Source organism: Lampetra fluviatilis, unplaced genomic scaffold (genome assembly GCF_964198595.1).
Source record: "Lampetra fluviatilis unplaced genomic scaffold, kcLamFluv1.1 SCAFFOLD_1036, whole genome shotgun sequence".
Lineage (NCBI taxonomy): Eukaryota > Metazoa > Chordata > Hyperoartia > Petromyzontiformes > Petromyzontidae > Lampetra > Lampetra fluviatilis.
In genome coordinates, this window is record NW_027621516.1 from 1 (window position 1) to 23,705 (window position 23,705).

The 23,705-nt window shown below is 62.3% G+C and overlaps 1 protein-coding gene across 1 annotated transcript; it reads right to left on the bottom strand.

Annotated features, from left to right (window-relative positions):
• Positions 1 to 984: 984 nt before the first annotated feature.
• On the bottom strand, positions 985 to 21,755 carry LOC144955356 (serine/threonine-protein kinase mTOR-like). The gene is made up of 8 exons (XM_078885602.1): positions 21,644 to 21,755; positions 19,997 to 20,180; positions 16,529 to 16,657; positions 14,433 to 14,514; positions 3,350 to 3,512; positions 1,948 to 2,163; positions 1,775 to 1,846; positions 985 to 1,325 (listed from the first exon to the last, which is right to left on the bottom strand). The coding sequence occupies exons 2-8, from the start codon at positions 20,158 to 20,160 to the stop codon at positions 985 to 987; spliced, it is 1,167 nt and encodes a 388-aa protein (XP_078741728.1). The 5' UTR covers positions 20,161 to 20,180; positions 21,644 to 21,755.
• Between the last annotated feature and the right edge of the window lie 1,950 nt (positions 21,756 to 23,705).

The following is a 23,705-nucleotide window of genomic DNA, read 5'->3' on the forward strand; positions in this document are numbered from 1 at the left end:
AGGTGGGGGGAGGGTGTGGGGGGAGGGTGGGGGGGAAGGGTGGGGGGGAGGGTGGGGGGGAAGGGTGGGGGGGGAGGGTGGGGGGGAAGGGTGGGGGGGGGGGTGGGGGGGGGAGGGTGGGGGGGGAGGGTGGGGGGGGGGAGGAGGGTGGGGGGGAGGAGGGTGGGGGGAAGGTGGGGGGGAGGAGGGTGGGAGAAGGTGGGGGGGAGGAGGGTGGGGGGAAGGTGGGGGGAGGAGGGTGGGGGAAGGTGGGGGGGAGGAGGGTGGGGGGAAGGTGGGGGGGGAGGAGGGTGGGGGGAAGGTGGGGGGGAGGTGGGGGGAGGTGTGGGGGGGAGGGTGGGGGGGGAGGGTGGGGGGGGAGGTGGGGGGGGGAGTGGGTGGGAGGTGGGGGAGTGGGGAGGTGCTGTCAGCTAAGCGAGCAGAAAGACCAGAGCTCAGCCCACATAGCCCAGTAGCCCACGTAGCCCAGCCCACGGTAACCCAGCCCACGGTAACCCAGTAGCCCAGCCCCACGGTAGCCCAGTAGGCCACGTAGCCCAGCCCACGTAGCCCAGCCCACGTAGCCCAGTAGGCCACGTAGCCCAGCCCACGTAGCCCAGTAGCCCACGTAGCCCAGCCCACGTAGACCAGTAGGCCACGTAGCCCAGCCCACGTAGCCCAGTAGCCCAGTAGCCCACATAGCCCAGTCGCCCAGCCCACGGTAACCCAGCCCACGGTAGCCCAGTAGCCCAGTAGCCCACATAGCCCAGTAGCCCACGTAGCCCAGCCCACGGTAACCCAGCCCACGGTAACCCAGCCCACGGTAGGCCAGTTGCCCAGCCCACGGTAACCCAGTAGCCTACTGCGGCCCAGCCCACGGTAGCCCAGCCCACGTAGCCCAGTAAACCCAAGTAGCCCAGCCCACGGTAGCCCAGCCCACGGTAGCCCAGCCCAGTAGCCCACCCAGCCCGCGTACCTGTATGAGCGTCTGGCGCAGGAAGGGCATCACGTAGGCTGGGTTGATGGCGGAGAGTCGCCCCACGGTGCAGATGGCGAGCTCACGTAGCCCAGCCCACGGTAACCCAGCCCACGGTAGCCCAGCCCAGGTAGCCCAGCCCAGTAGCCCAGTAGCCCGCGTACCTGTATGAGCGTCTTGCGCAGGAAGGGCATCACGTAGGCCGGGTTGATGGCGGAGAGTCGCCCCACGGTGCAGATGGCGAGCTCGCGGATCTCGAACACCTCATCGCTGAGCGCGACGAACAGCGACTGCAGAGACTCGGCCTGGGCCAGGTGAGCATCAAAGCGGTCGTCCAGAGACGCCAGCACACAGTAGCGGATGTCGGGGTCTGGGGGAGGGGAGGGGGAGGAGGGAGGGAGGCTCAGTCACTCGTTCGTTCGTCCACCAAGCCACTCGCCTACTCAGCTACCCAGCCAGCCAGCCAGCCATACAACCACTCACTCACCCACCCACTCACCCACTCACCCACTCACCCACCCACCCACCCACCCACCCTCCCACCCACCCACCCACCCACCCACCCACCCACCCACCCTCCCACCCTCCCACCCACCCACCCTCCCACCCACCCACCCACCCACCCACCCACTCACCCACCCACCCACCCACTCACCCACCCACCCACTCACCCACCCACCCACCCACCCACTGACCCACCCTCCCACCCACCCACTCACCCTCCCACCCTCCCACCCACCCACCCTCCCACCCACCCACCCACCCACCCTCCCACCCACCCACCCTCCCACCCACTCACCCACCCACCCACCCACTCACCCGGGTCTGTGATGCCCACGACAAGCAGCTTGGCCAGCACCTCTGCCACGACGCGCATGGCCGTCTGGCTGACTCACTCACCCACCCACCTACCCACCCACCCACTCACCCACTCACCCACCCACCCACCCTCCCACCCACCCTCCCTCCCTCCCACCCACCCACCCACTCACCCGGGTCTGTGATGCCCACGACAAGCAGCTTGGCCAGCACCTCTGCCACGACGCGCATGGCCGTCTGGCTGACGAGGTGTCCGTGGCTGCTCAGCATGTTGATGGAGGGCGTCAGCAGGTATGAGCATGTGCGGGCGGCTTCCATGCGGATGTCCTTGTGCTCACTCGCCAGGAAGTGTCCCGCACAGTGGCGCACAAACTGGGTGAGCGGGTGGCCTACGAAGGTGGTGGTGGTGGGGGAGGGGGGGGGGAGATGAGGACGGGAGGAGTGGAGATAGACAGTTCTAGAGCGGCTTCGCTCGCTCGCTCACTCACTCACTCAGTCACTCACTCAGTCACTCATTCACTCACTCAATCATTCACCCACCCACTCACTCACTCACTCACTCACCCACTCACTCACTCACTCACCCACCCACCCACCCACTCACCCACCCACCCACCCACCCACTCACCCACCCACTCACCCACCCACCCACCCACTCACCCACCCACCCACCCACTCACCCACCCACCCACCCACTCACCCACCCACCCACCCACTCACTCACCCACCCACCCACTCACCCACCCACCCACTCACCCACCCACCCACTCACCCACCCACCCACCCACTCACCCACCCACCCACCTTCAAACTCGAAGGTCCCCAGTGTTCGCAGCGCCAGCGTGATGCTGCCCACGTCAACTCACTCACCCACCCACTCACCCACTCACCCACTCACCCACCCACCCACTCACCCACCCACCCACTCACCCACCCACCCACTCACCCACCCACCCACCCACCCACCCACTCACCCACCCACCCACCCACCCACCCACCCACTCACCCACCCACCCACCCACTCACCCACCCACCCACTCACCCACCCACCCACCCACTCACCCACCCACCCACCCACCTTCAAACTCGAAGGTCCCCAGTGTTCGCAGCGCCAGCGTGATGCTGCCCACGTCAACTCACTCACCCACCCACCCACCCACCCACTCACCCACCCACCCACTCACCCACCCACCCACCCACTCACCCACCCACCCACCCACTCACCCACCCACCCACCCACTCACCCACCCACCCACCCACTCACCCACCCACCCACCCACTCACCCACCCACTCACCCACTCACCCACCCACCCACCCACCTTCAAACTCGAAGGTCCCCAGTGTTCGCAGCGCCAGCGTGATGCTGCCCACGTCAACTCACTCACTCACTCACTCACCCCACTCACTCACCAACTCACCCACCCACTCACCCACCCACCCACCCACTCACCCACCCACCCACCCACCCACTCACCCACCCACCCACCCACCCACTCACCCACCCACCCACCCACTCACCCACCCACCCACCCACTCACCCACCCACCCACCCACTCACCCACCCACCCACCCACCTTCAAACTCGAAGGTCCCCAGTGTTCGCAGCGCCAGCGTGATGGCGCCCACGTCCGTGGCGTCGCCAGCGCTGCCCTGCGCTGGCGCTGTCAGCTGCTGCGCAAGCGAGCGCGGCGTGCCCGGGTGTCGGAACGGTTTGTGCATCAGTACCAGCGACAACATCTGGGGTGGTGGGGAGGGTAGGGGGGGTGGGGAGGGTAGGGTTAGGGCATCTTGTCGGTGGGTTGGTGAGCGGGTGGGTGGGTGGGTGAGTGAGTGGGTGGGTGAGTGGGTGGGTGAGTGGGTGGGTGAGTGGGTGGGTGAGTGGGTGGGTGAGTGGGTGGGTGAGTGGGTGGGTGGGTGAATGAGTGGGTGGGTGGGTGAGTGGGTGGGTGAGTGGGTGGGTGGGTGAGTCGGTGAGTGGGTGGGTGGATGAGTGGGTGAGTGGGTGAATGCGTAGGTGGGTGGGTGAGTGGGTGGGTGGGTGAGTGGGTGGGTGGGTGAGTGGGTGGGTGGATGAGTGAGTGGGTGGGTGAATGGGTGGGTGGGTGAGTGGGTGGGTGAGTGGGTGGGTGAGTGGGTGGGTGAATGAATGGGTGGGTGAGTGGGTGGGTGGGTGGGTGAGTGGGTGGGTGAGTGAGTGGGTGGGTGAGTGGGTGGGTGAATGAATGGGTGGGTGAGTGGGTGGGTGGGTAAATGAGTGGGTGGGTGGGTGAGCGAGTGAGTGGGTGAGTGGGTGGGTGAGTGAGTGGGTGGGTGGGCGGGCGGGTGAGTGGGTGGGTGGATGAGTGAGTGGGTGGGTGAATAAGTGGGTGGGTGGGTGAGTGGGTGGGTGAATGAATGGGTGGGTGGGTGAGTGGGTGGGTGAATGAATGGGTGAATGAATGGGTGGGTGAGTGGGTGGGTGAGTGGGTGGGTGAATGAGTGGGTGGGTGAATGAGTGGGTGGGTGAGTAGGTGAGCGAGTGGGTGAGTAGGTGAGCGAGTGGGTGAGTGAGCGGGCGAGCGGGTGAGTGAGTAGGTGAGCGAGTGAGCGAGCGAGTAGGCGAGCGGGCGAGCGAACGGATGACTAGGTTGAGCGAGTGGGTGAGTGTTACCTTGAGCAGCCCATCCTGAATGTCTCTCTTGAGGAGGGGGATCTGACGATTGAGGTTGGGTGGGTTGGGTGGGTGGGTGGATGGGTGAGTGGGTGAGTGGGTGGGTGAATGAATGGGTGCGTGGGTGAGTGGGTGAGTGGGTGGGTGGGTGAGTGGGTGGGTGAGTGGGTGGGTGAATTAATGGGTGGGTGGGTGAGTGGGTGGGTGGGTGAGTGGGTGAGTGGGTGAGTGAGTGGGTGATTGGGTTAGTGGGTGAGTGGGTGGGTGGGTGAGTGGGTGGGTGAATGGGTGGGTGAGTGGGTGGGTGGGTGAGTGGGTGAGTGGGTGGGTGAATGAATGGGTGGGTGGGTGAGTGGGTGGGTGAGTGGGTGAGTGGGTGAGTGGGTGGGTGAATGAATGGGTGGGTGGGTGAGTGGGTGAGTGAGTGGGTGGGTGAGTGGGTGAATGAATGGGTCGGTGGGTGAGTGGGTGGGTGAATGAATGGGTGGGTGGGTGAGTGGGTGAGTGGGTGAATGCGTAGGTGGGTGGGTGAGTGGGTGGGTGGGTGAGTGGGTGAGTGGGTGGGTGGGTGAGTGGGTGGGTGGATGAGTGAGTGGGTGGGTGGGTGGGTGAATGGGTGGGTGGGTGAGTGGGTGGGTGAGTGGGTGGGTGAGTGGGTGGGTGAATGAATGGGTGGGTGAGTGGGTGGGTGGGTGGGTGAGTGGGTGGGTGAGTGGGTGGGTGGGTGGGTGAGTGGGTGGGTGAGTGAGTGGGTGGGTGAGTGGGTGGGTGAATGAATGGGTGGGTGAGTGGGTGGGTGGGTAAATGAGTGGGTGGGTGGGTGAGCGAGTGAGTGGGTGAGTGGGTGGGTGAGTGAGTGGGTGGGTGGGCGGGCGGGTGAGTGGGTGGGTGGATGAGTGAGTGGGTGGGTGAATAAGTGGGTGGGTGGGTGAGTGGGTGGGTGAATGAATGGGTGGGTGGGTGAGTGGGTGGGTGAATGAATGGGTGAATGAATGGGTGGGTGAGTGGGTGGGTGAATGAGTGGGTGGGTGAATGAGTGGGTGGGTGAGTAGGTGAGCGAGTGGGTGAGTAGGTGAGCGAGTGGGTGAGTGAGCGGGCGAGCGGGTGAGTGAGTAGGTGAGCGAGTGAGCGAGCGAGTAGGCGAGCGGGCGAGCGAACGGATGACTAGGTTGAGCGAGTGGGTGAGTGTTACCTTGAGCAGCCCATCCTGAATGTCTCTCTTGAGGAGGGGGATCTGACGATTGAGGTTGGGTGGGTTGGGTGGGTGGGTGGATGGGTGAGTGGGTGAGTGGGTGGGTGAATGAATGGGTGCGTGGGTGAGTGGGTGAGTGGGTGGGTGGGTGAGTGGGTGGGTGAGTGGGTGGGTGAATTAATGGGTGGGTGGGTGAGTGGGTGGGTGGGTGAGTGGGTGAGTGGGTGAGTGAGTGGGTGATTGGGTTAGTGGGTGAGTGGGTGGGTGGGTGAGTGGGTGGGTGAATGAATGGGTGGGTGAGTGGGTGGGTGGGTGAGTGGGTGAGTGGGTGGGTGAATGAATGGGTGGGTGGGTGAGTGGGTGGGTGAGTGGGTGAGTGGGTGAGTGGGTGGGTGAATGAATGGGTGGGTGGGTGAGTGGGTGAGTGAGTGGGTGGGTGAGTGGGTGAATGAATGGGTCGGTGGGTGAGTGGGTGGGTGAATGAATGGGTGGGTGGGTGAGTGGGTGGGTGGGTGGGTGAGTGGGTGAGTGGGTGAGTGAGTGGGTGAGTGGGTGGGTGGGTGAGTGAGTGGGTGGGTGAATGAATGGGTGGGTGGGTGGGTGAGTGGGTGGGTGAGTGGGTGAGTGAGTGGGTGGGTAAGTGTGTGAGTGAGTGGGTGGGTAAGTGGGTGAGTGAGTGAGTGGGTGGGTGAGTGCGTGAGTGAGTGGGTGGGTGAGTGGGTGGGTGAGCGGGTGGGTGAGTGGATGGGTGGGTGGGTGAGTGGGTGAGTGGGTGAGTGAGTGGGTGGGTGAGTGGGTGGGTGAGTGGATGAGTGGGTGGGTGAGTAGATGGGTGGGTGGGTGGGTGAATGAATGGGTGGGTGAGTGGGTGGGTGAGTGGGTGGGTGAGTGGGTGGGTGAATGAGTGGGTGGGTGAGTAGGTGAGCGAGTGGGTGAGTAGGTGAGCGAGTGGGTGAGTGAGCGGGCGAGCGGGTGAGTGAGTAGGTGAGCGAAGTGAGCGAGCGAGTAGGCGAGCGGGCGAGCGAACGGATGACTAGGTGAGCGAGTGGGTGAGTGTTACCTTGAGCAGCCCATCCTGAATGTCTCTCTTGAGGAGGGGGATCTGACGATTGAGGTTGGGTGGGTTGGGTGGGTGGGTGGATGGGTGAGTGGGTGAGTGGGTGGGTGAATGAATGGGTGGGTGGGTGAGTGGGTGAGTGAGTGGGTGGGTGAGTGGGTGAGTGGGTGGGTGGGTGAGTGAGTGGGTGGGTGAATGAATGGGTGGGTGGGTGAGTGGGTGGGTGGGTGAGTGGGTGAGTGGGTGAGTGAGTGGGTGATTGGGTGAGTGGGTGGGTGGGTGAGTGGGTGGGTGAATGAATGGGTGGGTGAGTGGGTGGGTGAGTGGGTGAGTGGGTGAGTGGGTGGGTGAATGAATGGGTGGGTGGGTGAGTGGGTGGGTGAGTGGGTGAGTGGGTGAGTGGGTGGGTGAATGAATGGGTGGGTGGGTGAGTGGGTGAGTGAGTGGGTGGGTGAGTGGGTGAATGAATGGGTCGGTGGGTGAGTGGGTGGGTGAATGAATGGGTGGGTGGGTGAGTGGGTGGGTGGGTGAGTGGGTGGGTGAGTGGGTGAGTGGGTGAGTGAGTGGGTGAGTGGGTGGGTGGGTGAGTGAGTGAGTGGGTGAGTGGGTGGGTGGGTGGGTGAGTGGGTGGGTGAATGAATGGGTGGGTGGGTGGGTGAGTGGGTGGGTGGGTGGGTGAGTGGGTGAGTGAGTGGGTGAGTGAGTGGGTGGGTAAGTGGGTGAGTGAGTGAGTGGGTGGGTGAGTGCGTGAGTGAGTGGGTGGGTGAGTGGGTGGGTGAGCGGGTGGGTGAGTGGATGGGTGGGTGGGTGAGTGGGTGAGTGGGTGAGTGAGTGGGTGGGTGAGTGGGTGGGTGAGTGGATGAGTGGGTGGGTGAGTAGATGGGTGGGTGGGTGGGTGAATGAATGGGTGGGTGAGTGGGTGGGTGGGTGGGTGAGTGGGTGGGTGAGTGGGTGGGTGAATGAGTGGGTGGGTGAGTAGGTGAGCGAGTGGGTGAGTAGGTGAGCGAGTGGGTGAGTGAGCGGGCGAGCGGGTGAGTGAGTAGGTGAGCGAAGTGAGCGAGCGAGTAGGCGAGCGGGCGAGCGAACGGATGACTAGGTGAGCGAGTGGGTGAGTGTTACCTTGAGCAGCCCATCCTGAATGTCTCTCTTGAGGAGGGGGATCTGACGATTGAGGTTGGGTGGGTTGGGTGGGTGGGTGGATGGGTGAGTGGGTGAGTGGGTGGGTGAATGAATGGGTGCGTGGGTGAGTGGGTGAGTGGGTGAGTGAGTGGGTGGGTGAGTGGGTGAGTGGGTGGGTGGGTGAGTGGGTGGGTGAATGAATGGGTGGGTGAGTGGGTGGGTCGGTGAGTGGGTGAGTGGGTGAGTGAGTGAGTGGGTGGGTGGGTGAGTGGGTGGGTGAATGAATGGGTGGGTGGGTGAGTGGGTGGGTGGGTGGGTGAGTGAGTGGGTGGGTGAGTGGGTGAGTGGGTGGGTGGGTGAGTGGGTGGGTGAGTGGGTGGGTGAGTGGGTGAGTGAGTGGGTGGGTGAGTGGGTGAGCGGGTGGGTGAGTGGATGGGTGAGTGGGTGAGTGAGTGAGTGGGTGAGTGGGTGAGTGGGTGGGTGGGTGAGTGGGTGGGTGAATGAATGGGTGGGTGGGTGAGTGGGTGGGTGGGTGGGTGGGTGAGTGGGTGAGTGGGTGAGTGAGTGAGTGGGTGAGTGGGTGAGTGGGTGGGTGGGTGAGTGGGTGGGTAAATGAATGGGTGGGTGGGTGAGTGGGTGGGTGAGTGGGTGGGTGGGTGAGTGGGTGAGTGGGTGAGTGGGTGGGTGAATGAATGGGTGGGTGGGTGAGTGGGTGGGTGAGTGGGTGAGTGAGTGGGTGGGTGAGTGGGTGGGTGAATGAATGGGTGGGTGGGTGAGTGGGTGGGTGAATGAATGGGTGGGTGGGTGAGTGGGTGGGTGAGTGGGTGAGTGGGTGGGTGGGTGAGTGGGTGGGTGAATGGGTGGGTGGGTGGGTGAGTGGGTGAGTGAGTGGGTGGGTGAGTGGGTGAGTGAGTGAGTGGGTGGGTGAGTGCGTGAGTGAGTGGGTGGGTGAGTGGGTGGGTGAGCGGGTGGGTGAGTGGATGGGTGGGTGGGTGAGTGGGTGGGTGAGTGGGTGAGTGGGTGAGTGAGTGGGTGGGTGAGTGGGTGAGTGGGTGGGTGAGTGGATGAGTGGGTGGGTGAGTAGATGGGTGGGTGGGTGAGTGGGTGGGTGAGTGAGTGGGTGAGTGGATGAGTGGGTGGGTGAGTGGATGGGTGGGTGGGTGGGTGAGTGAGTGGGTGGGTGGGTGAGTGGGTGAGTGGGTGAGTGAGTGGGTGAGTGAGTGGGTGGGTGAGTGAGTGGGTGGGTGGGTGGGTGAGTGGGTGAGTGAGTGAGTGAGTGAGTGGGTGGGTGAGTGGGTGGGTGAGTGGATGGGTGAGTGGGTGGGTAGGTGAGTGGATGGTTGAGTAGGTGGGTGGGTGGGTGAGTAGGCGAGCGAGCGGGTGAGTGAGTGAGCGAGTGAGCGAGCGGGCGAGCGAACGGATGAGTAGGCGAGCGAGCGGGTGAGTAGGTGGGTGAGTAGGTGAGCGGGTGAGCGAGCGAAGTGAGCGTTACCTTGAGCAGCCCGTCCTGAATGTCCCTCTTGAGGAGGGGGATCTGACGACTGAGGTCGGGTGGGTGGGTGAGTGGGTGGGTGAGTGGGTGAGTGGGTGAGTGGGTGGGTGGGTGAGTGGGTGGGTGGGTGGGTGAGTGGGTGAGTGGGTGAGTGAGTGGGTGAGCGAGTGGGTGAGTGAGTGGGTGAGCGTTACCTTGAGCAGCCCGTCCTGAATGTCCCTCTTGAGGAGGGGGATCTGACGACTGAGGTCGGGTGGGTGGGTGAGTGGGTGGGTGAGTGGGTGAGTGGGTGAGTGGGTGGGTGGGTGAGTGGGTGGGTGAGTGGGTGGGTGAGTGAGTGGGTGGGTGAGTGGGTGGGTGAGTGAGTGGGTGAGCGAGTGGGTGAGCGTTACCTTGAGCAGCCCGTCCTGAATGTCCCTCTTGAGGAGGGGGATCTGACGACTGAGGTCGGGTGGGTGGGTGAGTGGGTGGGTGAGTGGGTGAGTGGGTGAGTGGGTGGGTGAGTGGGTGGGTGAGTGGGTGGGTGAGTAGGTGGGTGAGTAGGTGAGTGGGTGAGCGAGTGGGTGAGCGTTACCTTGAGCAGCCCGTCCTGAATGTCCCTCTTGAGGAGGGGGATCTGACGACTGAGATTGGGTGGGTGGGTGAGTGGGTGGGTGAGTGGGTGAGTGGGTGAGTGGGTGGGTGAGTGGGTGGGGGAGTGAGTGGGTGGGTGAGTGGGTGAGTGGGTGAGTGAGTGGGTGAGCGTTACCTTGAGCAGCCCGTCCTGAATGTCCCTCTTGAGGAGGGGGATCTGACGACTGAGATTGGGTGGGTGGGTGAGTGGGTGGGTGAGTGAGTGGGTGGGTGAGTGGGTGGGTGAGTGAGTGGGTGAGCGAGTGGGTGAGCGTTACCTTGAGCAGCCCGTCCTGAATGTCCCTCTTGAGGAGGGGGATCTGACGACTGAGGTCGGGTGGGTGGGTGAGTGGGTGGGTGAGTGGGTGAGTGGGTGAGTGGGTGGGTGAGTGGGTGGGTGAGTGGGTGGGTGAGTAGGTGGGTGAGTAGGTGAGTGGGTGAGCGAGTGGGTGAGCGTTACCTTGAGCAGCCCGTCCTGAATGTCCCTCTTGAGGAGGGGGATCTGACGACTGAGATTGGGTGGGTGGGTGAGTGGGTGGGTGAGTGGGTGAGTGGGTGAGTGGGTGGGTGAGTGGGTGGGTGAGTGAGTGGGTGGGTGAGTGGGTGGGTGAGTAGGTGGGTGAGTAGGTGAGTGGGTGAGTGAGTGGGTGAGCGTTACCTTGAGCAGCCCGTCCTGAATGTCCCTCTTGAGGAGGGGGATCTGACGACTGAGATCGGGTGGGTGGGTGAGTGGGTGGGTGAGTGGGTGAGTGGGTGAGTGGGTGGGTGGGTGAGTGGGTGGGTGGGTGGGTGAGTGGGTGAGTGGGTGGGTGAGTGGGTGAGCGGGTGAGCGAGCGAGTGAGCGTTACCTTGAGCAGCCCGTCCTGAATGTCCCTCTTGAGGAGGGGGATCTGACGACTGAGGTCGGGTGGGTGGGTGAGTGGGTGGGTGAGTGGGTGAGTGGGTGAGTGGGTGGGTGGGTGAGTGGGTGGGTGAGTGGGTGGGTGAGTGAGTGGGTGGGTGAGCGGGTGGGTGAGCGAGTGGGTGAGCGTTACCTTGAGCAGCCCGTCCTGAATGTCCCTCTTGAGGAGGGGGATCTGACGACTGAGGTCGGGTGGGTGGGTGAGTGGGTGGGTGAGTGGGTGAGTGGGTGAGTGGGTGGGTGAGTGGGTGGGTGAGTGGGTGGGTGAGTAGGTGGGTGAGTAGGTGAGTGGGTGAGCGAGTGGGTGAGCGTTACCTTGAGCAGCCCGTCCTGAATGTCCCTCTTGAGGAGGGGGATCTGACGACTGAGATTGGGTGGGTGGGGTGAGTGGGTGGGTGAGTGGGTGAGTGGGTGGGTGAGTGGGTGGGTGAGTGAGTGAGTGGGTGGGTGAGTGGGTGGGTGAGTAGGTGGGTGAGTAGGTGAGTGGGTGAGTGAGTGGGTGAGCGTTACCTTGAGCAGCCCGTCCTGAATGTCCCTCTTGAGGAGGGGGATCTGACGACTGAGATTGGGTGGGTGGGTGAGTGAGTGAGTGGGTGGGTGAGTGGGTGGGTGAGTGAGTGGGTGAGCGAGTGGGTGAGCGTTACCTTGAGCAGCCCGTCCTGAATGTCCCTCTTGAGGAGGGGGATCTGACGACTGAGGTCGGGTGGGTGGGTGAGTGGGTGGGTGAGTGGGTGAGTGGGTGAGTGGGTGGGTGAGTGGGTGGGTGAGTGGGTGGGTGAGTAGGTGGGTGAGTAGGTGAGTGGGTGAGCGAGTGGGTGAGCGTTACCTTGAGCAGCCCGTCCTGAATGTCCCTCTTGAGGAGGGGGATCTGACGACTGAGATTGGGTGGGTGGGTGAGTGGGTGAGTGGGTGAGTGGGTGGGTGAGTGGGTGGGTGAGTGAGTGGGTGGGTGAGTGGGTGGGTGAGTAGGTGGGTGAGTAGGTGAGTGGGTGAGTGAGTGGGTGAGCGTTACCTTGAGCAGCCCGTCCTGAATGTCCCTCTTGAGGAGGGGGATCTGACGACTGAGATTGGGTGGGTGGGTGAGTGGGTGGGTGAGTGAGTGGGTGGGTGAGTGGGTGGGTGAGTGAGTGGGTGAGCGAGTGGGTGAGCGTTACCTTGAGCAGCCCGTCCTGAATGTCCCTCTTGAGGAGGGGGATCTGACGACTGAGGTCGGGTGGGTGGGTGAGTGGGTGGGTGAGTGGGTGAGTGGGTGAGTGGGTGGGTGAGTGGGTGGGTGAGTGGGTGGGTGAGTAGGTGGGTGAGTAGGTGAGTGGGTGAGCGAGTGGGTGAGCGTTACCTTGAGCAGCCCGTCCTGAATGTCCCTCTTGAGGAGGGGGATCTGACGACTGAGATTGGGTGGGTGGGTGAGTGGGTGGGTGAGTGGGTGAGTGGGTGAGTGGGTGGGTGAGTGGGTGGGTGAGTGAGTGGGTGGGTGAGTGGGTGGGTGAGTAGGTGGGTGAGTAGGTGAGTGGGTGAGTGAGTGGGTGAGCGTTACCTTGAGCAGCCCGTCCTGAATGTCCCTCTTGAGGAGGGGGATCTGACGACTGAGATCGGGTGGGTGGGTGAGTGGGTGAGTGAGTGGGTGAGTGGGTGGGTGAGTGGGTGAGTGGGTGAGTGGGTGGGTGGGTGAGTGGGTGGGTGGGTGGGTGAGTGGGTGAGTGGGTGGGTGAGTGGGTGAGCGGTGTGAGCGAGCGAGTGAGCGTTACCTTGAGCAGCCCGTCCTGAATGTCCCTCTTGAGGAGGGGGATCTGACGACTGAGATCGGGTGGGTGGGTGAGTGGGTGGGTGAGTGGGTGAGTGGGTGGGTGGGTGAGTGGGTGGGTGAGTGGGTGAGTGGGTGAGTGGGTGGGTGGGTGAGTGGGTGGGTGGGTGAGTGGGTGGGTGGGTGAGTAGGTGAGTGGGTGAGTGAGTGGGTGAGCGAGTGGGTGAGCGTTACCTTGAGCAGCCCGTCCTGAATGTCCCTCTTGAGGAGGGGGATCTGACGACTCAGGTCGGGTGGGTGGGTGAGTGGGTGGGTGAGTGGGTGAGTGGGTGAGTGGGTGGGTGAGTGGGTGGGTGAGTGGGTGAGTGGTTGGGTGAGTGGGTGAGTGGGTGGGTGAGTGGGTGGGCGAGTGGGTGAGTGGGTGAGTGGGTGGGTGAGTGGGTGGGTGAGTGGGTGGGTGAGTGGGTGGGTGAGTGAGTAGGCGAAGCGAGCGGGTGAGTGAGCGAGCGAGCGGGGCGAGCGGGCGAGCGAACGGATGACTAGGTGAGCGAGTGGGTGAGCGAGTGGGTGAGCGTTACCTTGAGCAGCCCGTCCTGAATGTCCCTCTTGAGGAGGGGGATCTGACGACTGAGATCGGGTGAGTGGGTGAGTGGGTGGGTGAGTGAGTGGGTGGGTGAGTGGGTGAGTGGGTGAGTGAGTGGGTGGGTGAGTGGGTGAGTGGGTGAGTGGGTGGGTGAGTGGGTGGGTGGGTGAGTGGGTGAGTGGGTGGGTGAGTGGGTGGGTGAGTGAGTGGGTGGGTGAGTGGGTGGGTGAGTGGGTGGGTGAGTAGGTGAGCGGGTGAGCGAGCGGGTGAGCGTTACCTTGAGCAGCCCGTCCTGAATGTCCCTCTTGAGGAGGGGGATCTGACGACTGAGATCGGGTGGGTGGGTGAGTGGGTGGGTGAGTGGGTGGGTGGGTGAGTGGGTGAGTGGGTGGGTGAGTGGGTGGGTGAGTGAGTAGGCGAGCGAGCGGGTGAGTGAGCGAGCGAGCGGGCGAGCGGGGCGAGCGAACGGATGACTAGGTGAGCGAGTGGGTGAGCGAGTGGGTGAGCGTTACCTTGAGCAGCCCGTCCTGAATGTCCCTCTTGAGGAGGGGGATCTGACGACTGAGATCGGGTGAGTGGGTGAGTGGGTGGGTGAGTGAGTGGGTGGGTGAGTGGGTGAGTGGGTGAGTGAGTGGGTGGGTGAGTGGGTGAGTGGGTGAGTGGGTGGGTGAGTGGGTGGGTGGGTGAGTGGGTGAGTGGGTGGGTGAGTGGGTGGGTGAGTGAGTGGGTGGGTGAGTGGGTGGGTGAGTGGGTGGGTGAGTAGGTGAGCGGGTGAGCGAGCGGGTGAGCGTTACCTTGAGCAGCCCGTCCTGAATGTCCCTCTTGAGGAGGGGGATCTGACGACTGAGATCGGGTGGGTGGGTGAGTGGGTGGGTGAGTGGGTGGGTGGGTGAGTGGGTGAGTGGGTGGGTGAGTGGGTGGGTGAGTGAGTAGGCGAGCGAGCGGGTGAGTGAGCGAGCGAGCGGGCGAGCGGGCGAGCGAACGGATGACTAGGTGAGCGAGTGGGTGAGCGAGTGGGTGAGCGTTACCTTGAGCAGCCCGTCCTGAATGTCCCTCTTGAGGAGGGGGATCTGACGACTGAGATCGGGTGAGTGGGTGAGTGGGTGGGTGAGTGAGTGGGTGGGTGAGTGGGTGAGTGGGTGAGTGAGTGGGTGGGTGAGTGGGTGAGTGGGTGAGTGGGTGGGTGAGTGGGTGGGTGGGTGAGTGGGTGAGTGGGTGGGTGAGTGGGTGGGTGAGTGAGTGGGTGGGTGAGTGGGTGGGTGAGTGGGTGGGTGAGTAGGTGAGCGGGTGAGCGAGCGGGTGAGCGTTACCTTGAGCAGCCCGTCCTGAATGTCCCTCTTGAGGAGGGGGATCTGACGACTCAGGTCGTACAGTACGGCCGTGAGAGCCGGGCTGTGCGCACGTGAGAGACGCGCAAACACAGACACAGGTAAAGGTCCAAGCGCCGGGGATAGGACACGGGGAACGACGGGGCAAGTGCAGTTGGCGAGAACGGAGGGGAGGGAGGAAGGGAGGAGGTGGTGATGATGTTGCTGATGATGATGTTGCTGATGATGATGTTGCTGATGATGATGTTGCTGATGATGATGTTGCTGATGATGCTGCTGCTGCTGCTGCTGATGATGATGTTGCTGCTGCTGCTGATGATGATGTTGCTGATGATGATGTTGCTGATGATGATGATGTTGCTGATGATGATGATGCTGCTGCTGCTGCTGCTGCTGATGATGATGTTGCTGCTGCTGCTGATGATGATGACGTTGCTGCTGCTGCTGCTGATGATGATGTTGCTGCTGCTGCTGATGATGATGATGTTGCTGCTGATGATGATGATGATGTTGCTGCTGCTGCTGATGATGTTGCTGCTGCTGATGATGATGATGATGTTGCTGCTGCTGCTGATGATGTTGCTGCTGCTGATGATGATGTTGTTCCTGATGATGCTGCTGCTGATGATGCTGCTGATGCAGCTGCAGATGCTGCTGCTGCTGATGCTGCTGATGATGATGTTGCTGCTGCTGATGCTGCTGATGATGATGTTGCTGCTGCTGCTGATGCTGCTGATGATGATGCTGATGATGCTGCTGATGATGCTGATGATGATGTTGCTGCTGCTGCTGCTGATGCTGCTGATGATGATATTGCTGCTGCTGATGATGCTGCTGCTGCTGATGATGCTGCTGATGATGTTGCTGATGATGCTGATGATGATGATGCTGATGATGCTGCTGATGATGCTGATGATGAAGTTGCTGCTGATGATGCTGATGATGATGATGCTGATGATGAAGTTGCTGCTGATGATGCTGATGATGATCTTGCTGCTGCTGAGGCTGCTGCTGCTGATGATGCTGATGATGATGCTGCTGCTGATGATGCTGCTGCTGATATTGCTGCTGATGATGCTGATGATGCTGATGATGCTGATGATGCTGATTATGCTGCTGCTGATGCTGCTGCTGATGCAGCTGCAGATGCTGCTGCTGCTGATGCTGCTGATGATGATGTTGCTGCTGCTGCTGATGCTGCTGATGATGATGCTGATGATGCTGCTGATGATGCTGATGATGATGTTGCTGCTGCTGCTGATGCTGCTGATGATGATGTTGCTGCTGCTGCTGATGCTGCTGATGATGATATTGCTGCTGCTGATGATGCTGCTGATGATGCTGATGATGAAGTTGCTGCTGATGATGCTGATGATGAAGTTGCTGCTGATGATGCTGATGATGATGATGCTGCTGATGATGCTGATGATGATGATGCTGATGATGCTGATGATGCTGCTGATGATGCTGATGATGAAGTTGCTGCTGATGATGCTGATGATGATGATGCTGATGATGAAGTTGCTGCTGATGATGCTGATGATGATGATGCTGATGATGAAGTTGCTGCTGATGATGATCTTGCTGCTGCTGATGCTGCTGCTGATGATGCTGATGATGATGATGATGCTGATGATGATGCTGCTGCTGATGATGCTGCTGCTGATATTGCTGCTGCTGCTGATGATGCTGATGATTATGTTGCTGCTGATGATGCTGATGATGTTGCTGCTGATGATGCTGATGATGTTCCTGATGATGCTGCTGCTGCTGCTGCTGCTGATGATGATGCTGATGATGCTGCTGCTGCTGCTGCTGCTGCTGATGATGATGCTGATGATGCTGATGATGCTGATGATGATGTTCCTGATTATGCTGCTGCTAATGCTGCTACTGATGCTGCTGCTGCTGATGATGATGATGCTGCTACTGATGCTGCTGCTGCTGATGCTGCTGCTGATGCTGCTGCTGCTGCTGATGATGATGATGCTGCTACTGATGCTGCTGCTGCTGATGCTGCTACTGATGCTGCTACTGCTGCTGCTACTGCTGCTGCTGATGATGATGCTGCTACTGACCTCAGCCCCACGGCTAGCATTGGCTCCAGGAGTTCGCGAACTTCCCGCGTGACGGACGGCCCCATGGCCCTGGCCAGCATGCAGACGCAGGTGAGAACGGGGGGCTCCACCAGGAACGCGCGCAGACGCCTAGAGACACGGGGAGACACGGGGAGACACGGTGAGACACGGGGAGACACGGTGAGACACGGTGAGACACGGGGAGACACGGGGAGACACGGGGGGTGAGACACGGGGAGACACGGTGAGACACGGTGAGCACGGGGGGCTCCACCAGGAACGCGCGCAGACGCCTAGAGACACGGGGAGACACGGGGGTGAGACGATGAGACACGGGGAGACACGGGGGGTGAGACACGGTGAGACACGGTGAGACACGGGGAGACACGGGGAGACACGGGGAGACACGGTGAGACACGGGGAGACACGGGGGGGGAGACACGGGGAGACACGGGGGTGAGACACGGTGAGACACGGGGAGACACGGGGGGTGAGACACGGGGAGACAGGGTGAGACACGGTGAGACACGGTGAGACACGGTGAGACACGGTGAGACACGGGGGGGGAGACACGGGGAGACACGGGGGTGAGACACGGTGAGACACGGGGAGACACGGTGAGACACGGAGAGACACGGGGAGACACGGTGAGACACGGTGAGACACGGAGAGACACGGGGAAACACGGTGAGACACGGGGAGACACGGTGAGACACGGTGAGACACGGTGAGACACGGAGAGACACGGGGAGACGCGGTGAGACACGGGGGGGGAGAGACACGGTGAGACACGGAGAGACACGGGGAAACACGGAGAGACACGGTGAGACACGGTGAGACACGGGGAGACACGGGGGGGGAGAGACACGGTGAGACACGGAGAGACACGGTGAGACACGGAGAGACACGGTGAGACACGGTGAGACACACACGGTGAGACACGGTGGAGACACGGTGAGACACGGGGAGACACGGGGAGACACGGGGAGACACGGTGAGACACGGTGAGACACGGGGAGACGCGGGGAGACGCGGAGAGACACGGGGGGGGAGAGACACGGTGAGACACGGAGAGACACGGTGAGACACGGGGAGACACGGTGAGACACACACGGTGAGACACGGTGGAGACACGGTGAGACACGGGGAGACACGGGGAGACACGGGGAGACACGGGGAGACACACACGGTGAGACACGGTGGAGACACGGTGAGACACGGGGAGACACGGGGAGACACGGTGAGACACGGGGAGACACACACGGTGAGACACGGTGGAGACACGGTGAGACACGGGGAGACACGGGGAGACACGGTGAGACACACACGGTGAGACACGGTGGAGACACGGGGAGACACGGGGAGACACGGGGAGTCTATGGGTAGCAGTGCTGAGTCTATGGGTGACAGTGCTGAGTCTATGGGTAGCAGTGTAGAGTCTATGGGTGGCAGTGCTGAGTCTATGGGTAGCAGTGTAGAGTCTATGGGTGACAGTGTTGAGTCTATGGGTGGCAGTGCTGAGTCTATGGGTGGCAGTGCTGAGTCTATGGGTGGCAGTGTTGAGTCTATGGGTGGCAGTGTTGAGTCTATGGGTGACAGTGCTGAGTCTATGGGTGGCAGTGCTGAGTCTATGGGTAGCAGTGTAGAGTCTATGGGTGACAGTGCTGAGTCTATGGGTGGCAGTGCTGAGTCTATGGGTGGCAGTGCTGAGTCTATGGGTGGCAGTGCTGAGTCTATGGGTGACAGTGCTGAGTCTATGGGTGACAGTGTTGAGTCTATGGGTGGCAGTGCTGAGTCTATGGGTGGCAGTGTTGAGTCTATGGGTAGCAGTGTTGAGTCTATGGGTGGCAGTGCTGAGTCTATGGGTGACAGTGTTGAGTCTATGGGTAGCAGTGTTGAGTCTATGGGTGGCAGTGCTGAGTCTATGGGTGGCAGTGCTGAGTCTATGGGTGGCAGTGCTGAGTCTATGGGTGGCAGTGCTGAGTCTATGGGTGGCAGTGCTGAGTCTATGGGTGGCAGTGCTGAGTCTATGGGTGGCAGTGTTGAGTCTATGGGTGACAGTGTTGAGTCTATGGGTGGCAGTGCTGAGTCTATGGGTGGCAGTGTTGAGTCTATGGGTGGCAGTGCTGAGTCTATGGGTGACAGTGTTGAGTCTATGGGTGGCAGTGCTGAGTCTATGGGTGGCAGTGTTGAGTCTATGGGTGACAGTGCTGAGTCTATGGGTGACAGTGTTGAGTCTATGGGTGGCAGTGCTGAGTCTATGGGTGGCAGTGTTGAGTCTATGGGTGGCAGTGCTGAGTCTATGGGTGACAGTGTTGAGTCTATGGGTGGCAGTGCTGAGTCTATGGGTGGCAGTGCTGAGTCTATGGGTGGCAGTGTTGAGTCTATGGGTGACAGTGTTGAGTCTATGGGTGGCAGTGCTGAGTCTATGGGTGGCAGTGCTGAGTCTATGGGTGGCAGTGTTGAGTCTATGGGTGGCAGTGTTGAGTCTATGGGTGGCAGTGTTGAGTCTATGGGTGGCAGTGCTGAGTCTATGGGTGGCAGTGTTGAGTCTATGGGTGACAGTGCTGAGTCTATGGGTGACAGTGTTGAGTCTATGGGTGGCAGTGCTGAGTCTATGGGTGGCAGTGTTGAGTCTATGGGTGGCAGTGCTGAGTCTATGGGTGGCAGTGCTGAGTCTATGGGTGGCAGTGTTGAGTCTATGGGTGGCAGTGCTGAGTCTGTGGGTGGCAGTGCTGAGTCTATGGGTGGCAGTGCTGAGTCTATGGGTGGCAGTGCTGAGTCTATGGGTGGCAGTGTTGAGTCTATGGGTGACAGTGCTGAGTCTATGGGTGACAGTGTTGAGTCTATGGGTGACAGTGCTGAGTCTATGGGTGACAGTGCTGAGTCTATGGGTGGCAGTGTTGAGTCTATGGGTGACAGTGCTGAGTCTGTGGGTGGCAGTGCTGAGTCTATGGGTGACAGTGCTGAGTCTATGGGTGGCAGTGCTGAGTCTATGGGTGGCAGTGTTGAGTCTATGGGTGGCAGTGCTGAGTCTGTGGGTGGCAGTGCTGAGTCTGTGGGTGGCAGTGCTGAGTCTATGGGTGACAGTGTTGAGTCTATGGGTGACAGTGCTGAGTCTATGGGTGACAGTGCTGAGTCTATGGGTGACAGTGCTGAGTCTATGGGTGACAGTGCTGAGTCTATGGGTGGCAGTGTTGAGTCTATGGGTGACAGTGCTGAGTCTGTGGGTGGCAGTGCTGAGTCTATGGGTGACAGTGCTGAGTCTATGGGTGGCAGTGCTGAGTCTATGGGTGGCAGTGTTGAGTCTATGGGTGGCAGTGCTGAGTCTGTGGGTGGCAGTGCTGAGTCTATGGGTGACAGTGTTGAGTCTATGGGTGGCAGTGCTGAGTCTATGACAGTGCTGAGTCTATGGGTGACAGTGTTGAGTCTGTGGGTGGACACCTCTCCCACCACCACCGGCCTCACTTGTGGGCGAGCTCCTTGGTGGGCAGGGCCTGCCGCAGGTGCTCTATGATGCGGGGCAGGTAGGGCTGGATCTCCATCTTGACGGAGACCGCCAGAAGGCCCGTGGCTTGGAAGGCCGCGCCACGTTCGCGCTCTCGCTTCAGGCTCGACAGCAAGTGGCCCATCGAGTCGGCCAGGTAGCGCTCTGTGGGTAGGTGGGTGGGTGGGTGGGTGAGTGAGTGGGTGGGTGGGTGGGTGGGTGAGTGGGTGGGTGGGTGGTGTGGGTGGGTGGGTGAGTGGGTGGGTGGGTGGGTGGGTGAGTGGGTGGGTGGGTGAGTGGGTGAGTGGGTGGGTGGGTGGGTGGGTGGGTGAGTGGGTGGGTGGGTGGGTGGGTGGGTGAGTGGGTGGAGTGGGGTGGGGTGGGTGGGGGTGGGTGAGTGGGTGGGTGAGTGGTGGGTGGGTGGGTGGGTGAGTGGGTGGGTGGGTGGGTGGGTGAGGTGGGTGGGTGGGTGGGTGGGTGAGTGGGTGGGTGGGTGGGTGGGTGGGTGAGTGGGTGAGTGGGTGGGTGGGTGGGTGAGTGGGTGGGTGAGTGAGTGAGTGGGTGGGTGAGTGGGTGGGTGAGTGGGGTGGGTGGGTGGGTGGGGTGGGTGGTTGAGTGGTGGGTGAGTGAGTGAGTGTGTGAGTGGGTGGGTGAGTGAGTGAGTGGGTGGGTGGGTGAGTGGGTGGGTGGGTGGATGAGTGGGTGGGTGGGTGGATGAGTGGGTGAGTGGGTGGGTGGGTAGGCGAGAGTTGGGTCGGTGGGTGAGTGGATGAGTGGGTGGGTGAGTGGGTGGGTGGGTGGGTGAGTGAGTGGGTGGGTGAGTGAGTGGGTGGGTGAGTGAGTGAGTGGGTGAGTGATGAGTGGGTGGGTGAGTGGGTGGGTGAGTGAGTGGGTGGTGGGTGGGTGAGTGGATGAGTGGGTGGGTGAGGTGGGGTGGGTGGGTGGGTGAGTGGGTGGGTGGGTGGGTGCGTGGGTGAGTGGGTGGGTTGGTGAGTGGGTGGTGGGTGAGTGGGTGAGTGAGGGGTGGGTGGGTGGTGTGGGGTGGGTGGGTGGGTGAGAGGGTGGGGTGAGTGGGTGAGTGGGTGGGTGGGTGAGTGGGTGGGTGGGTGAGTGGGTGGGTGGGTGGGTGGGGTGGGTGGGTGGGGGGTGGGTGGGGTGGTGGGTGGGTGGGTGGGTGGGGGTGGTGGGGTGGGTGTGGGTGGGTGGGTGGGTGGGTGGGTGTGGGGGTGGGTGGGGGTGGTGGGTGGGTGGAGGGTGTGGTGTGAGGGTGTAGGGTGGTGGTGTGAGGTGGTGAGGGGTGGGTTGAGGGGTGTGGGTTGGGTGAGTGGTGTGAGGGGGGTGGGTGAGGGGTGGTGGGTGGGTGGGTGAGGGGTGGGTGGGTGGGGTGGGTGAGTGGTGAGTGGATGAGTGGTGGGGAGTGGGTGGGTGGTGAGGGTGGGTGGGTGGATGAGTGAGTGGGTGGGTGGGTGAGTGGGAGGGGAGGGGGAGGGGAGGGTGGGAGGGAGGGAGGGGAGGGGAGTGGATGGGGGGTAGGGAGTGGGAGGGGTGGATGTGCATTGCCTCTGGGTCTCCTGCCCACCCCCCCACCCCCCCCTCTGCCCCCCCCTGCCCCCCCCTGCCCCCCTCACCAGTGAAGGCTTGGGGCTTGAAGGCCGCGAGCCGGGGCAGCAGGCCTGAGCACGGCCGACTGGATGAGGGCGTTGCGTCCGCCACGGAACCTCAGCGCCCAATGACAAATCTACGCACGCACACACAGGCAAAGGTGGCCCGCGTGGCTCGCACGGGCTGCTGGGGCAAGTGCTCACCCATTCATCTCACCCACTCGCTCACTCGCCCGCTCACTCGCCCGCTCACTCGCCCGCTCGCTCATTCATTCACAAAATAATCTACCACCCACTGAATCGTCTACCCACACACCCACACACTCACTTACCGTGGACCTCACCCACCCCACACGGCCGTCGTGAACCCCACCCACCCACACGGCCGTCGTGAACCCCACCCACCCACACGGCCGTCGTGAACCCCACCCACCCACCCACACGGCCGTCGTGAACCCCACCCACCCACACGGCCATCGTGAACCCCACCCACCCACACGGCCACAGTGAACCCCACCCACCCACACGGCCACAGTGAACCCCACCCACCCACACGGCCACAGTGAACCCCACCCACCCACACGGCCACCGTGAACCCCACCCACCCACACGGCCACAGTGAACCCCACCCACCCACACGGCCACAGTGAACCCCACCCACCCACACGGCCACCGTGAACCCCACCCACCCACATGGCCACAGTGAACCCCACCCACACGGCCACAGTGAACCCCACCCACCCACACGGCCACAGTGAACCCCACCCACCCACACGGCCACCGTGAACCCCACCCACCCACACGGCCACAGTGAACCCCACCCACCCACATGGCCGTCGTGAACCCCACCCACCCACACGGCCACAGTGAACCCCCACCCACCCACATGGCCACAGTGAACCCCACCCACCACGCCACAGTGAACCCCACCCCCACCCACCACGGCCACAGTGAACCCCCACCCACCCACACGGCCACCGTGAACCCCACCCACCCACACGGCCACAGTGAACCCCACCCACCCACACGGCCACAGTGAACCCCACCCACCCACACGGCCACAGTGAACCCCACCCACCCACACGGCCACAGTGAACCCCACCCACCCACACGGCCACAGTGAACCCCACCCACCCACACGGCCACCGTGAACCCCACCCACCCACACGGCCGTCGTGAACCCCACCCACCCACACGGCCACAGTGAACCCCCACCCACCCACCAACGGCCATCATGAACCCCACCCACTCCCACCCACCCCCACCCCACCGGCTCACCTGATCGAACTTTTCCTCCATGAGCTCGCGACAGTAGCGACTCTCCACAGCGGGAGGCTTGTGGAGGGTGGGGGGGCCCGTGTCCCCCCGTAAAGGGGGGCACGGAGGGGGCGGAAGGCCCACTCCAAGACCCACGGGACCCGTAGACAGAGGCCCGTAGCCTGCAGAAAGACAACCTTTCGCTAAAGCCGCGTAGATGGAAATATACTAAAATTATCACGACGTTTCGATCGCAACGCAAGCAATCGTCATCGGGCGAAAAAACGGAGCGAGAGAGCTGCCCCCATCTCTCGACCTTGCCGCCCCCCCTCCATCTCCCAACCTCACCGTATCCACAATGCCTAGCGACAACTGCCCCCCCTCCATCTCCCGACCTCACCGTATCCCACAATGCCTAGCGACAAGTCCTGCCCCCCCCCCATCTCCCAACCTCACCGTATCCCACAATGCTTAGCGACAAGTGCTGCCCCCCTCCATCTCCCAACCTCACCGTATCCCACAATGCCTAGCGACAAGTGCCGCCACCCCATCTCCCAACCTCACCGCATCCCACAATGCTTAGCGACAACTGCCCCCCCCCCCCCATCTCCCGACCTCACCGTATCCCACAATGCTTAGCGACAACTGCCCCCCCCCCCATCTCCCAACCTCACCGTATCCCACAATGCCTAGCGACAACTGCCCCCCCCTCCATCTCCCAACCTCACCGTATCCCACAATGCCTAGCGACAACTGCCCCCCCCCCCATCTCCCAACTCACCGTATCCCACAATGCCGAGCAACAACTGCCCCCCCCCCATCTCCCAACCTC